At 35.9% G+C, this 17151-nt stretch overlaps 1 protein-coding gene across 1 annotated transcript in view; it reads left to right on the top strand.

The window, feature by feature from the left end:
- The window catches only part of Ccdc171 (coiled-coil domain containing 171), a 283728-nt gene that overhangs the window by 167228 nt on the left and 99349 nt on the right, over positions 1–17151 (top strand). Inside the window, exons 20-21 of the mRNA XM_051188124.1 lie at positions 7027–7172; positions 9349–9403. Of these exons, the coding sequence (XP_051044081.1) occupies positions 7027–7172; positions 9349–9403 (201 nt within the window). The remainder of the gene's footprint in view (positions 1–7026; positions 7173–9348; positions 9404–17151) is intronic.

Genomic DNA, 17151 nt, shown 5'->3' on the forward strand with positions numbered 1-17151 from the left:
TATCTTGTTTTCTCCATCTATGGTGACTGAATGTTTTGCTGGTTTTCTTAGTGTCTGAAAAATACCTGTCCAGGTCATTCTGGCTTTTAGAGTCTCTATTGAGCAATTGGGTCTAATTCTGATAGGTCCGCCTTTATATGTTACTTGGTCTTTTTCCTTTGCAACTCTTAATATTCTTTCTTTATTTTGTATGTTTAGTGTGGTTATTATTGTGGCAAGCAGACTTTATTTGGTGTTCTGTAAGCTTCTTATACCTTCACAAGCATGTCCTTTAGGTTGGGAAAGTTTTCTTCTATGATTTTGTTGAATATATTTTCTGTGCCTTTGAGCTGGAATTCTTATTCTCCTGTTCCTATTCTTAGGTTTGGCCTTCTCATGATGTCCTAGATTTCCTGAATGTTTTGTGTTAAATTTTTTGGATTTAACATTTTCTTTGACTGATGAATCTATTTCTTCAGTTGTATCTTCAACACCTGAGATTCTCTCTTCCATCTCGTGTATTCTGTTTGTTATACTTGCATTTGTAGTTCTTGTTCATTTACATAGACTTTTCATTTCCATATTTCCCTCATTTTGTGTTTTCTATATTGCCTCTTTTTAAATTTCAAGTCTTGGACTGTTTCCTTCACTGGTTTGATTGTTCTTTCTTTTCTTTTCTTTTTGGTGGGGTAGGGGCTTTCTCTAAGGGATTTATTGAGTTCTTCCAATTTTTTGTTTATCTTTTGCTTAATGTCTTTAAGGGAATTTTTATTTCCTCTTTAGGGGCCTCTGTCATCTTCATAAAGTTGTTTTTAAGGTTTTTTTCTTCTGCTTCATCTGTGTTGGGATGTTCAGGTCTTGCTGTTGTAGGACATTGGGTTCTGGTGGTGCCATATTGCTCTTTATGTTGTTAAATGTATTCTTACACTGGCGTTTACCCATCTGTTTTTCCAATTGGTGTAGGTGGTGCTTGTGCCTATAGGGTCTGCTGATGATGCCAGAGAGGGCTGTGTGCAGAATAATTCTGGGTTAGGTGTGTTTGGGAGGCAGAGTGGGACTTTTCTTCCACCTGGTTGGTGTAGGTGGTGCTTGTGCCTAAACTGTCTGCTGATGTTGTGGGAGGGGGATGCCCCCAGGAAGGATGCTGGGGTAGGTGGGTTTGAGTGATGGAGTGAGTCTTGTGGGAAGAGAGTCCAGTGGTTGGCAGTGGTGGTGGTGCAGCCTGCTTGCAGGTCTCTCAACTGCTGGCTGGCTGCCGGGTTCAGTTTAGATTTGTTGAAAGAAGAATGTAGTGACATAAGGTCTATGAATATGATTATTGCATTATTTTTTAAAGATGTATTTAGTCCCTTTTGGCTAGAGGATAGTTTCACATCTGTTGCCTTGCTAGACACATGAGTTCGGACAGACATTGCCATCTATTCCATACTGAAAATGGACTTGTTCAGCTTCATTTCATAAGTATGTTGTCTACCTTCCATGTGAAGTTAATAGTAGAAAATGATAAAAAATAATCCCCTTAGGGAAGCTACCTTAAAATCACATAACATAATTGTTATTCTAAAATAAAGTTATAGAGAAAGAAAAATATGTAAATTAATTCTACCACCTAGTGCCATCTCTTTCCATTGTTATTTATTATAAATTACCTAATTGCTCAGCTCACAGATTGTTGATTTAATTGTAGACTATAGCGAGTTTTAGCTTTACCCCTGTTGGCCCTGGAATGAACTTGATGGTTGCATCATTTAAACATTGAAGCTTCTGTGAGCATACAATTTGATTTCCCATTAGCAATTCAAATTAATTCTTTATTAACATAACGTTTTAGGTGTCACATTCTAACTGGCTGAAGATGGCATTATTTCTTTTTCTAGCTTTGAAACATTTTGCCCAGTTTACTGTTAGCCAGGAGTGTTTGTTCAGAAGTCACACTTGGGTAGCAGTAAATGTATTATTGTAATCTCTCTTATCATCACTGTTTGCAGTGCCGGGGATCAAACCTGTAACCCTGTGCATGGATGGCATGAAGGGCTACTGAGTCAAGTCTCAGCACTGCAAACTTAGTTTTAAAGATTGTTACATTTTCCTTTCCCTCAGAAACATAGTTTAAAGGTTCTTTTCTTGCTTTCACTTTGAATGACTGACTTTTTAGACCATATTGAACAGCCATTAGCTTTTAGTCTGGAGGAATGTGGATCCAAAGATAGTCCCCATTAGACGAAAGAAAATCTATAAAGGGCTGTATCTCCTGGGGCTTAGTTTTCCTAGTGGCCTAATGGTCTACAGCATGAGAATGTACTCATGAGAAAAAAACCCTGTAGGTCAGTCCCTCGGCATGCAGAAATATTCCTTAGAGAGATGTGTTGATCATCAGATACCTAAGTTTTGTACTGTACAACTATTAATCAAATACTCTGATTCAGGGAATTCATTTTATGAATTTTTTTTGTTGATTTATTTTGAGAAAGGGTTTCTCTGTGTAACACTGGCTGTCCTGGAACTCACTCTGTAGACCAGGCTGCCCTTGAATTTAAAGATCTGTCTGCCTCTGCTTCCTGAGTCCTGGGGTTAAAGGTGTGTGCCACTACTTTCTGGCTGAATTTTAAAATTTTAAAAATAATTTACCAAAACTGTAAGCCTTATATATTTTGTGTAGCTTTAAATTAGAGTTTGCTGAAATAATTAGACATAGTGTATTTAAACCATCATTTAAAAAGATTTTCTTTTTTTTATTATTGTTTAATTTTTTTCTTATTTTACATATCAATCCCATTAAAATTTTTTCGTAAAATAAAGAATATAAAAAAGGCTTATGTTGGTGATGGCTACAAAACTCTGTGAACATACCAAACCCCCATAAATTGTACAAAGAGTAATTGAGTGGCACATGAATTATATCTCAATGTATCTGTTTTCACTACATAAAATGTGTTATCAGGGTAAAGCAATATAATTTTAATTTATAGTGATAAATAAATTATTAGCATTAACAAATATTCAAAGATTTAGAAATACAAAATTATGAATGTCTTAAAATAATTTGTGTTTTTATTCAGTAGTAACATGTTTAATATAGAAACTTCAGAAACCATAAGTAAAAATATTTAAAAATATATGGGGTATTTAATACCCCAGCCATATATTTATCCATAAGCTCTTCTGTATTACCTATTTTCTTTGTGTCCACACTGTGCTTTGCTAGTTCTTATTACTAGTAAATAACCTTTTATGATCGGTTAAGGGCACTAGTTGGGTGAGAATACCTTCCTGTAGTAGTAGTTTACTGTGAGATCTGCTTTTCTCCTCTTGGATGGTGAGAGGTATACATGAAGGTGAGTAGTAACTGAAAAGAAACAGCACAGAGATATGTGGTAGATGTGATGTGATGTAAAAAGTTTGCTTTAAAGCATTCTTGGATTTAAAATGAAAGGTAGAATCTTTGATGAAAATATTGACACATGAGTTCTCGGGTCAGCAGAACATCTTTACCTTTTAAAAGTCTCTTATTATAATATGTAGCATTAACTTTCTAACAGCTCAAATTGTTCACCACACCATTTAAAGATAAGTTCAGTATCAGCTATGAGTTTTCTTTTCTTTTCTTTCTTTCCTTCTCTTCCTCTCTCTCTCTCTTTTTTTTGTAAATATTAAGACCTGAGTACAAAATGAGGGCTGTATTGTGGATTAAGTGAAGTATCTCAAGGCTGTGCCGTTCTGATAACTGAACCTGGAGTGACCTTTCTCAGACACAATTACAGAGCTGTATGTTTTTCCTTTAATTTCATCAGGGGTTTAATTAGTATACAAATAAAACTTCCCTTATCTTCCTTTCTACCTAATTGGCTTGTCTTCGCTTATATATGAAGTATGTGAAAGTGGGCTGTAATTAGGGTGACCGTGTTAACCTTTTTTCCTCAAATGCACTGTTGCCTAAAGGCCTCAAGGCCTAAAAACAGTGCTTTGGATTATTGCTTTGCAATCACTATGGCTGTCCCATAGGTTTTCTCATGAGCAGAAGGGCTTTGGGTGCTGCAGGTTCCCACTGCTTAACAGGATCTTCATTCTTTTCCCCACTAAATGTTTATTGATTATCTCGCTGTTCCAGGCTCAGCCTCCAACAACTTAATATCAGGTGACAGTCAGGAGAGTTCTCCAAGTAATTAGAGTTGAGCATTGGGGGAACAATTAGGAGCAGAGTTATTAAACTTGATTTATCCTATTCTCTCCTGAACAGTTTCTTGGATATCAGAACATCACACTTTCACAATCTACCCTGGTTGAGAAATTAGTGGCTAACCTGCTGCTTATCATTGTTGCCTTGCTGCCCAGAGGCACACCCTCTTGGTTTCCATCATTCAGCTGGAAATATTAGAGTCCATAAAATTTATTGTGGGTTTTAATTAGGTGAATCTGAATAAGAGAAGAGAAAAGCACAACCTAAAAATTTACAAGTAGGGTGTGTATCTTATTTGTGAAATAGATTTATATAAGTATACGGTGTATATAAAATTAGTTGTCTTTAACTGGGCCTCAGAATTTTTAAAAGAATCTCAATTTTTTTTATCAGAAAGGCTAATATTAAGAAGATATCTTTCTGGTCCACTCTTTATAATTTTGTGTTTTACACACATTTGCGTGAACCTTGGGACCCACTCATATTTATTGATTCCTTGGTTATGTCCCCCAACTCTTTAAAATGAGATTTCTATTCCTAAATGCCAAACAACGGTGTTCTGTTTAAAAAAGAAAATCCTGTCTTACATTTTCATCTTCACACTCAAGGATCTGTGTAACTTTGTATTTCGTTTCCATATTCCTGTGATGGTATAAGCTTTAGGGGGTCTGGTGGCCTGTCATTGCTCTTAAGAGATGAACTTAAAGGGACAGCCATGAGAGAGTGTGGCTTATATGAAAGCTCTGATGCTGGGCTCTGTCTTCTGTGGATGTACAACACAGATTGCTGAATGGGGTGTTGTGGTTTGAAAATGAAGCAAACATACGCGCTCAGATTGGACAGGCAAGGCTGGAAACAGCATGCTGAAGTCCCAGCAGCCCCTTCAAAAGTGAGCACTCCAGTCTTACAACTTACCGAGCAAGGCAGTTTTAATGGATTAGCACACATTTATCATTTCCCTTGCAAAAAGAGTTAAAACTTTATGCTAATGTGGTAGAGAAGTAGCCCTTTTTTTAAAAAATTGATTGGGATATATCAGAAATACTAAGTTTAAACCAAATAGGCTTTGTTTTTTAAACAAGGAATCTCTTGTTAGTTCAATGCCTTTAAGTATCTTAACAAAATTACCAGAACTGGAATGTTTTTTTTTTTTTTTTAAATCTGTTCTTTGTTGTCTTTAAACATTGTTTAAATATTCCCTTGGTGAAATAGTCTTTTTCAAATATTTAAGATAAATTAAAAATAAAAATAAAGCCCAGCTTCTATAGTAACATATGATATTTTTAATACATGTATAAATCATATAATGCCTAATTCAGATCAAATACATTTGCCTTCCAAGTACTTATCATTTCTTTGTAGGGAAAAGTATTCAACTCATTTTTAGCTTTTAAAAAAATGCTGTTTGTTGCTATTACTGAAGATCACCATAGCCCACTGGAACTTCTTCCCCCTCATCTTCATTCAGTACCCTTGATCACCTTTGGAGTGTTCTTAAGTGTGTATTATTATTAGAGTTTGAAAAGAAATTTAAGTAGATAGTGAGTAACCACTGTTATCTTATTACGTTTATTTCGATGCTTGTATACACAAGTAGTAGGTACTTGACTGGAAGTGAATTACTGAATTTAAAAGCTTGCAGCATTTTTTTAAATCACCCTTTTTGACTGGATTGCTTTCATTTCCCTATCATTTGGAATGAATTGCTTTAGCTCACGTCAGTGGCCTAGGTTTATACTCGTTGTGACTACATCAAGAAGAGAGAGTCACACATGAAATAGGGTGTATTGCTTTTTCATGGGGGTTGTGAAACACAGCTGTGGATATTCATGTGTGCCTGAACTAGCAAAAAGAATAAAGCAGAAGTGTGTGCAGTCAGTTGTTTGGCTGACTGTTACACAAATTTAATTGTAAAAACTCTTCAATAGGCTTATTTTAGAAATTTTGGAAGGTAAGGGATGAGCAGATTTTTGGTGTTCAGGGATCATTTGATTCCTATACTATTTTACAACCTAGAATTTTAAACTCTAGAAAATATTCCTTAAAATTGTTTCCGATTCTAATACTTTCTCCCTTTACCCTTAAAAAAAAAAAAAAAAAAAAAAAAAAAAAAAAACAACAACAACAACAACAACCTGTGCAATTGCGTGCTGGAATTCTTGTGCTAAGTTTGTATTTAGAGAGCTGTGAATCTAAAGTCTGTATGTCTGTGATTAGAAAACATTTATAAACCTTAACTCATTGTGAACAGCAGTATTAAGTGTTTTGTTAGTTAAAATATGCTGATCATACTTATGTAGCTATCCTTGATGTTGAAGTTATTCTTTAGGAAGCAGGTAAATATTATTTCCAAGTCCCACTTGTCTACTGAAATGTGTAGAACAATCTATCACAAACATTTATAAAAACATGAGCCCACCTTTTCCTCTGATGTTCTGGTTCCTTTCTTTCCACCATTCACTCTTGGGGGGGGGGTGCATCTGATAGCTCTTAGTTATGTCTAGAGTTAAATAGAATCTAATCTTCTTGCCCTTTGTCCCATCAATTCTTTAATTTTCATCATTAAAAGCAAGCACTTATGGCTTGAGATTCTACAATAAGAAATTTTTAGTAATATGCTTTGTTTATTTTGCACAATAAAATAAGAGTTGCATTTTTTTTGTAGCCCAATATTTCTCAAAATGGTACAGTACTCATTTCAAATTAGTAAGTATATAAAAATTTTGCAGAAAATTTGTTAAACCTTGATGTGTAATGACCCAGCTCTCCTTCTCAGTCAGGCTGTGTTCTTCTCTGTCTAATAGCCTATGGCATAAATTGAAGTTAATTATCAGGACTGACAAGTAACTCTGTTTTCTGTCTGCTCGCAGAGTCTCTCCGAGGCAAAGATGGAGCTGAGAAGGAAAGATCAATCTCTGCGTCAGCTCAATAGACATCTTACCCAGCTGGAGCAGGACAAGCGTCGACTGGAGGAGAACATCCACGATGCCGAGAGTGCCCTCCGCATGGCAGCCAAGTGAGCATCCGGGGCCGTGGGGAGATCACTTAAAACAGACAAAAGATCAATTCTTACTTTCATGCTCTGGGTTTTAGCCCTGGATAATACAGTGCTAGAAAACAAAAGTGCAGCTGTCTGTCTTTGAAATTCTCTGATATACCCTCCAAAAGAAAACTCTTAACACACCAAGTGTATATTTTATAGAGAAGCCTCAGAAAGCATAAGCCTCTACACAGCCTCACATTACGCAGGGCTGGTTGCTCAGTGCTGGCATCACATGTTTGAAACCAGTTTCCATTAATGCAGGATACAAATTGTGTATTTGAAAGTTTCACACAGTTATGTTGTTTGTATTTTTATATTATTTATTCCTTTTCACCTTCTGTTCTCCTGGCTCTACCCCTGATTTTGCTCTGTAGTGTCTCCCGATGTTATAAGTAATATTTCCAGAAGGAGATGTTGGTAAACAACCAACAGGTGTATCATAGCCTCAAAATGCAGCTAAAACAGGTTGATCATGGGAATCCATTTACACTTATGTAGGTTTATGCTATAGTATATTTTATAGAAAAAAATATCATTTCAGTGTCAACAGCTATGTAAATGTAGAGAATGTTTTTCCATACATCTATTTGAAGTTCAACAGTTTTGTTGAGCTTTTTATTTGTCCCCTATAGCAAGGTTTATGGACTACCTTAAGATAGGCTATTGTTCAACAGCATAATGAAAAGAATTAAAGAAACAAGTGATTCTAATTGATTCACTGTGTTTGGAATTTTTAATTCATGAAAGTACAAAAATATTACTATTAACAGACTTCTGTTAGATACAAACTGTGAATTGTGAATGTACACTATAAATCACAGGATAGAGCCTGTAAATCATGGAGTAGGTATCTGTGGGTTTAGAACAGCACTATTGCTTCTGGGTTGATGACATCACTTACGCAAGTAATGAATTCCAAAGTACAAGTACTGGCTTATTTGAATAACCACCAGTAGTTTTTTTTAATTGCATAGCTATATAACATTGCATCTCCATATTAAATGTATATAATTTTTATTTTTAAAAATGTAAGTTTAACTGACTCAGATTTGATGCCATTTTCTCCATCTCCTCTCCTTGGGCGAAGAAAGACTATAGTTAGCCCGAGTCTCACAGTATACTGAGGCTCTTCGATGCCTGAAAACAGGGTTGTAGAACCTCTGCATTTCTGTTGTGTTTTTATAGTGCTGCACTTAACTCAGGACTCAGGTGTTTATGGCTGGTTTCTGTGGGCATGGGATCTTGTACAACTATAGGAGACTGCTTAAAAACTGGGGTGTCACATATTGCTTACATTTTCCATTCATATGTTACTATTAAAATCTAGTCTTTAACATTTTCACTCAGAGTTTTTATTTCATTATGAAAGCTGAATTAAACACACAGGCTAAGAAATAAACTTCTAACTGCACAAGTGTTACCATATCAAAGAGGGTTTAATTTAATTATGGCACCATGAAAAGTTTGTGAAGATAGCTAATAGTTTTTTACACAGCATCACCACTTACAGTATTTTGCTACCAATATGATTTAAAGAATGTCTTATTTTTTCAGAAAATTTTAAATTATGAATAATGAATAATGTAATTATTTTTTATCTTTTACATTCTCTTAACTTACAGTCTCTTTCCTCCAGTTTAGGACAAGTAGCATAAGTGATCATAAGATTTAAGTGTAAATACAACAGTGGCTATGGTTACATTTTGTACTTTTTTCACATATTTTTGGTGTGTGTGTGTGTGTGTGTGTGTGTGTGTGTGTGTGTGTGTGTGGTATATATAACAGCCATAGGTTAACACTGAGTTTCTTTTGTGATTGCTCTCCATTCTTTTTGTAGAAACAAGGTCTCTCATTGAGCCTGGAGCTCACCAGTTTCCTATAATCATTCTGGCCAACTTGCTCCAGGAATCTGTGTCTACCTTGTGAGGGCCGAGATTATAGACTGCCTGAAATGGCTTCCCATTGTGTGCCGGGGATCTAGTTCCTGTCATTTCCCAGCAAGCATTTCACTCACCATGCCACCTTTCCAGCATCAAGTTTTATGCTTTAAAAGGGGATCAAAGACAGCTAGTAATAGTGATTAAAATGTAAACAAATATAAGAAGAGTTGGGTTATACTAACATTTAATCTTTTCTTTCTTTTTTCTAGAGACAAAGAATGTGTTGCTAATCACATGAGAACAGTAGAAAACATGCTTCATAAGGTATTAATGTTTTTAAAAAATAATTAAATTTGTGCTATGACTATTTTGATCATTATTTTTATTAACTGTAAAGTGGTTTAATTATTTTTGACTGTCTTTCAAGATAAATTAGCAAAATCATACTTTGGCAATGACTATGGAACTATACTGCCATTTGTTTTCTAGAATTCATTTTAGGTACTTGGTAAAACTATGAAAATTACAGTTTCTCCAAACTGGCCTAAATGCATGGCAGTTATTTGTGGTGTTTACTGAGTGATCCATAGATCACCACCATTCTCACCTGACATAATATTGGACCGCTATCAAACAACTGTCCATATATGTACACATGGAGAGATGGGATATATTTGGCAATAGTTGTGTACCTTAGCTAGGTAATAAAGTTATTCAAATGGAAATTTATTACTTGTATGAATATATTCTTAAAAGGAAAAATCTATTTAACAACCTATTTTCAAAACTGATTACTTTTTATCACCAACTGTGACTTAATATGTAGTAATTAACAGCATAAATGTGTTACATTTGTAAAAAGTTGGTAGCTATATATTGTGTGAAGCAACTTAATCTAGAGTAAAAGATGTGTTCATTTCATTAAGAAAATTTCACATTTATTTATTTATTTATGTACCCTTTCTCTCTCTCTTTCTCTCTTTCTCTTTCTGTGTGTGTGTGTGTGTATGTGTGTGTTTGTATGCACACAAGTTCACATGGTGCACTTACAGAGGCTTGAAAGCAACTTGTGGAAGTTATTTCTTTCCATCTAACATGTGCGTTCTGAGAATTGAACTTGGGTCATCAGGCTTGGTGACAAGTGCTTTTGTCCACCGAGATATTTGGCAACCCCTCATTATTAAAAGTAATGGTTTTTTTTATGTATTTGTGTTATTGTCTCACTGACAATATTTTAGAAATGCAGACATTTAATAATTTTAAAATATATGGAACTAATGAATGACTGACAAGAATTTTAATACCTTAAAATTACTACATTTTAAAAATTCTTCTTTCGTATATTATATCCAAACCTCCTATGTTTCCTTTAACAACAACAACAACAATAACAAAAAAAGGACAGGCCTCCCAGTATATCCAAACATGGCCTAACAAGATACCCCTCATATCATGGCTGGATATGGTAGCCCCCTAGGAGGAAAAGGTTCCTAAGAGCAGGCAAAAGAGTCATAGACTCTCCCCACTCCCATTTTTGGGAGAATACTAAGATACTCAGCCATAACATATGCATTGGACATAGCTCAGACCCATATAGGCTCTGTATTTGTCCCTTCATAAAACTAATGCTTTTGAAGAAATGAAATAATAGGAACTAGCTTGGGGTGGTGTGGTGTATGCCTTTAATCTGAGCACTCAGGAGGAAGAGGCAGGTGGATCTCTGTCAGTTTCAGGCCAGCCTGGTCTACAGAGTGAGTTCCAGGGCTACACAGAGAAACCCTGTTTCTAAAAACAAACAAACAAACAAACAAACAAACAAACAAACACAACAACAAAAACAAAAAGAAAAAATTAACTAATATTTAATACATTTTAACAGTTCAACAAAGTGTATCTTGAATATTATATGTATCTGCTGTGTCTTAGGATGGAACTGTGTGTAGCATGCCCTTTAATTGTTAACATTGACTTTGAAATCCAATTGTTCAGCTTTCCAGATGGAAGAGAAATGTTAGGTAGAGGCCAACTTGTCCGATGTAGATGCCATGGAAAACCATTGTCGATATGAAGTGCAAATATTAGGCCCTGTCCTTATGAAAATGGGAAGTATCTATTTGACTGTAATGAGACAGGACAATATAGTCACAGAGTTCTTCGGGTTTTATTTTTTTTTTTTGTCATATAAAATAAGGATGCCTGCATCACTGGTCTGCCTCTTCCTACTTTAGATGTAGTGGATAACTATTTTGATTTATGGCTTTGTCAATGAATATGGTGGTGTTTAACTTATCAGTTAATTTTCAAGCTTGAAGTAAAAATTTAGTAAAGGCTATTGGTAATTATGGATAGTTATCTTTTTCATGAAATATAGATGAAAATGATTGGTTAGTAAGAGGGTCTTGAAGCTCTCAGGGAGGTAGCTTTACCTGTCTTTAGCCCAAGCATGCTGCGTGGGTATTTTTCTGGTGTTTTTGCAGATAGTGTGGTATAGCTACATTTACTGCTTTTAACACACAGCTTAAGGGTATCAGTTATTATTATAGAATAAAACTAACTGTAAGTTGATGAAATAAATTTAAATAATACTTCTAGTTTAATAAAGTTTTTTGTTTTCATGTACACATTTCCACATTTTAAAATATTTTAATCATATTTGCTAATTCCTAAGCTTGACACACTCCAAATTTTTCAGAATTTAAAACTTATATTGTATAAAGCAGTTGTCTAGATACTATTTTTTAATCCCACTTGGGACTGGCACTGGTATTTAATAAGAAAAATTAATCACTTTTATTTACAAGTACATGTGGGTCAGGTAGTTGGTTGACAGGGTAGACGTACTTGCTGCTCCAGTCTGATGACCTGAGCTTATCTCTAAAACCTGGATGGAAGGGACTGAGTCCTGGAAGTTGTCCTCTGACCACCATCATCACTACTACCCCCTCACCATGAAAACATATACATATATACATAAGTATTTACACATACACTTATAACACAGTCTTTAACTTAAAAGAAAAGAGGAAAAAGCATGTACACAGTTGGTTCTTGATAGTCAATAGTTTTGCACCTGTAGTTTTCACTAAGCATAGATTATTCCTGTGTGTGTGTGTGTGTGTGTGTGTGTGTGCATACGCACCCATGAGTCATGTGCACGTGTGTGTGTGTGTGTGTGTGTGTGTGTGTGTGTGCATGCCTGTATATGGAAACCAGAGGTTGCTATCAGGTATCTTCCTCTGGCTCTGTCCACCTTAATCTTTGAAACAGGGTCTCTCACTCAGTCTGGAGCTCACTGATTCACCTAGCCTGACTGGCCAGTGAATGCCAGGATGATGGAAGAGGTCCTTCAGTATGCTGTGAATGTATATTACTTATTGGTTGATGAGTAAAACTATTTCAGCCAATGGACAGGCAGGATATAACCAGGCAGGAAGTATAGGTGGGGCTACCAGACTAGAAGAATGATGGGAAGAGAAACACAAAGAGTTGCTGGGGAGATGCTGTGTAGCTGCCAAACAGGTAACATGCCAGAGCATTATGGATAAGCCACAGCCTCATGGTGTTACATAGTTTAGTTGAAATGGGTTAATAATTAAGAGAGAGCTAGACATGAAGAAGCCTGAGCCATTTGCCAAACAGTTTGTAATTAATATAAGCCTCTGTGTGTTTATTTGTGATTGAAGTGCAGTGGGACTGGGCTGGACAGAAAATTCTGTCTACATTTGGGATATGGCTGATCTATAATCCCATTGTTATTTTTATATGTGTACCACCGACCTTAGTTTTCTGTGTAGGTGTGATGACCTAGACTCACTGTGCTTGTATAGCAAACACTTTACTGACTGCACTATTTCCATAGCCACCCCTTCTCAGATCTTCTTAGAAAAGAAATCTGCCTGTGCTAAACATGTGGAGACTTTTGCTGTTGTTCTCAGACAGTGGAGATACAACTACATTGACATTTCTATAGCATGTTCATTTTTTTAAGGTATATAACCTAGAGATGATTAAAAAAATATGGCAGGAAGTGAGATGACCACTCTTTAGTAGACTGCGCAATTAGCGTGCATGAAACTTAAGTTCAGTACCTAGCAGCAACAACAGAAATAATATAAAACATATGGGAAGGTAGTTTAAGTTATATACAAACACTTCAACACCCTGTGATGGGGGAATTGGCATCCTTGTATTTTATGCCTTGAGTAGGTCAATGTCTCATCCTAGAGCCAGTCTTATGACAGAGACAACTATTTTTTCCAGAGAATAATTTTGATTATTTAAAAATTTGTTGGGCTGGAGAGATGGCTCAGCAGTGAACAAGTGCTCTTCCAGAAGTCCCGAGTTTGATTCCCAGCACCCACATCAGATGTACCTCTAGCTATAGGAAATTCTGATGCCTCTGGTCCCTGCAGGCATGGATACATATGTGCATAAAGCCACATGCAAGCATATAATAAAAATGGTGAAATGAAAAACCATGTATTTATTGATGCCTCTTTTTGGAAATAGGGTTTTGCTTTATAGTACAGGTTGGACTAAAGTTCACCATTCTCCTGCCTCCATTTCCCAATTCCTGAGATTGTAGGCATTTGCTCCTATTCCTGGTGATGTGAGTCTATGATGGAGGTCAGAAGTTAATTTTTTTATTGATATTCTTAGGGGATCAATTTCAGGTTTAGGGGTTAAGGAAAAGAAAAACAAGAAGGAGTCATTAGAGTGTTTCATTATGTACATTTTAAGATACATTCATTTCTCTATTGAGTTGTATTCCTAGCTGGCTTTATATTTTAGAAAATCTATATCTATTGAACTTTTCTTCTGCAAAAACTTATTCATTTTAACCATTTAAGATGCACAATGTATAATTCAGGTGCTGTAGAGATCCCTTGCTGCTCTTGCAGAGAGGACCTGCATTTGGGTCCTTGTATCCACATCAGGCAGCTCACAACCACCCATGGAATCTAACACACACAAACACACACACACACACACGCAGCACACACGCACACACGCACACACGCATGCACGCACACACACACAGTCATAACAATAAATCTTACACTGCATAGTCTGGTGACTTCAGTACAGTTGCACTGTTTCACATGCTTGTATTAGCTAATCATATAACAGTTAAATAGTCCTGAAATAAATGCTGTGTTCACTCAGCAATTATTTCTTGAAAGTCCTTCATCTACTTCTGATACACGTTTATCTGTTTCCTATCTATTTGGATTTTTCTATTCTGGATAGTTGAAATAAATACAACCATACAGTAAATGGCCTTTATTGTGTGGCTTTTTTCATTTAGCATATTTTATTCAAATTTCAAACATTTGGGGCATGTATTAATAGTTCATTTCTTTTTATGGGAGAATATTTTTTCCATAGAGCCTGAACTAACTTACATTCCTATCAGCAATGTCAATGCCCCCTCCCTTTTATCCTTTTCACTCTTTTCAATATGTAACATTTGTCTCGATGATAGACATTCTAACTAGAGTGGTTCGGAATCTCAGTTTAATCCTGATTTCTGTCTTCTTTATTGTCAAATGTGTTGAAAAATTTTCCCCATGTATTTATTGCCCTTTTGTATTTTTGGTGAGAACTGTAAGTTCAACTCTCTCGCCTACTTACTGGTTAGTTTATTTGTTCTTTTGCTGTTTTGTGTTCTGAGTTGAGTTCTTTGTATATTCTGCAAACTAAACTGTTACCAGATGTGTAACTGGTAGAGATTTTATCCCATTCTGTAGTCTATCTTTTTACTCAGTTAATTGTGTTGCTGTGCATAAGCTTTTGCATTTTTTATTTAAAAATTTTATCCAATATATTTTGATCATATTCTCTTCCTTCCCTTAACTCCTCCCAGACCTTCCCCTTTTCTATCATCCAGCTTCATGTTCTTTCCCTCTCTTAAACAAACAATAATTACAACCAAAAAGAAATAAACTCCACCAAATAAACCAACCAACCAACCTACCAACCAACCAACCAACCAACCAACCAAAAAAGCACATAAAAACATGGAACCAATTTTGTGTAGGTCAACTACTCCTAAGGATGAAGCCTGCTTTGAAATGTACCTAGTGTTAGTTACTTCATTGGAGAAAACTAATGTTTCCTTCTTTTAGGGATATAAACTGAAGGCAGCATCTTGGTTATGGGTGTGAATTTGTGCCCACTTCCTTTCTTTATGCTGGGATTTTATCTGACTTTAAATTGTTCAGGCTCTGGGCATGCTGTCACAGTCTCTGTGAGTTCATATGTGCATCTATAACAGGCTTTCTTGGACTACCAGCCCCTAAATCATGATGTGGAGACTTATAATTAGGTAGGAATACTCAACCTTAGCTTAGGTTTGTTTCTAGCTAGCTCTTTGTGTTTTTTAAATTAAATCAACCCAATTCTATTCATCTATGTGCTTCCCGAAGCTCATTTATCTCAACTACACTCTGTCTATCCTGCTTTCTTGCTTCCTCCATGTCTGATTGGCTGGCTCCCCTTTTTCTCTGCCTGCCAGCGCAAACAACCCTCTTGTGCTTAGCTATTATTGGCCAGTCAGCTTTTTATTAGACCAATCAGGTGCCTGAGGCAAGCAAGGTGAAACAGCAGCACATCTTTACATAGTTAAACAAATATTCTGTTCCACAATATGCATCAGGCCTACTGTATCTGGAAAACAGTTTCCTTGGTGTTATCTACCACCTCCGGCTCTCATAATCTTTCTGCCTCTTCTGTATAGATCCCGAGACTTGATGGAAGAGAAAGTAGGAGACAGTGTTGAACTCATTGACATAGGAAAGGACTATCTGAACAGGACACCAGTAGCACAGGCGATAAGACCAACAATTAGTAAACGGGGCCTTATAAATCTCAAAGGCTTTGACACAGGGCAACAACAGGATATCTGAGAGGAGTCCTGTTGTGGCTCTGGTATTGATAGTATAGCAGAAGCCAGGAGGCCTCAGACCAGACCAATGACTCATTGCAGTGAACATTTACAAGCAACTCTGGGCAAAAGGGTAGACTGGGTGATACACTGTATGTGACATGATGCAGCTTCCACTTTAAGATTGTGTTTTCTTTTTGCATTTTTATTCTTTAATTTTTAAATTATTTTTGTTTTCTTGTGGGTGGGAGATTGCAAGGGTAGATAAGGAGGGGTGGGGAAATGAGGAAGATTGGGGTGCATATGAAATTCACAAAGTATTAATTAAAAAATATAACACAAAGGTAGCTGAACAAACCATGGTGAGCAAGCCAGTAAATATCATTCACTGCCTCTGCTTCAGTTCCTGCTTCCAAGCCCCTACCTTGAGTTCCTACTCTGACTTCTTTTCTTGGTGCAGTGTAATCAGAATGAATCAGTCAAATAAATCCTTTTCTTCTCAAGTTACTTTTGGTATGGTGTTTGTCACAGCAATAGAAAGCAAACTAAGATGCTTTCATGTTAAACAATTGATAAATGTGAATTTTCCAGATATCTTTTTGCTGGTGAGTTCTGATTTAGTTCTTCTTATAGGATATAGAATATGACCCATTTTGGTGAGCCTTAAATGTATATTTAAAAAGAATATATTCTGCTATTGTTAGGTAGTATATTCTCTCTGACTTCCCCCCATGTCTGTACTTTATAATGTCAGTCAACTTTCCTATATAGTTATTATGACCATTAATGATATTGTGATGTTGAAGTCTCCAAATATTGTTGAATCCTTTCTCCCTTTTAATTTTGTCAGTTTTTCCTCTTTGATTTTATGGTGGTCTGCATATGTGGAACTGTGACATCTTGATGAATTAATATTCTCATAATTATCATTGTGTATTATCTTTGTCTCTTGTAGAAAACTTTGTAGTCTGTTTTATTTAGTATTAATTAATATAGCTACTTCATCTTTATTTTGGTTACTCCTTGCATACATTTAAAAAATATTTTACTTTTAAAGTATATTTTCAGTTTTGATTTGTTTTTAAAGACAGGGTTTCTCTATATAACAGCTTCGGCTGTCCTGGGACTTGTTTTGTAGACCAGACTGGCCATGAACTCACAGAGATCTGCCTGCCTCTGCCTCACA

Source organism: Phodopus roborovskii, unplaced genomic scaffold (assembly GCF_943737965.1).
Source record: "Phodopus roborovskii unplaced genomic scaffold, PHOROB, whole genome shotgun sequence".
NCBI classification, from domain to species: Eukaryota; Metazoa; Chordata; class Mammalia; order Rodentia; family Cricetidae; genus Phodopus; species Phodopus roborovskii.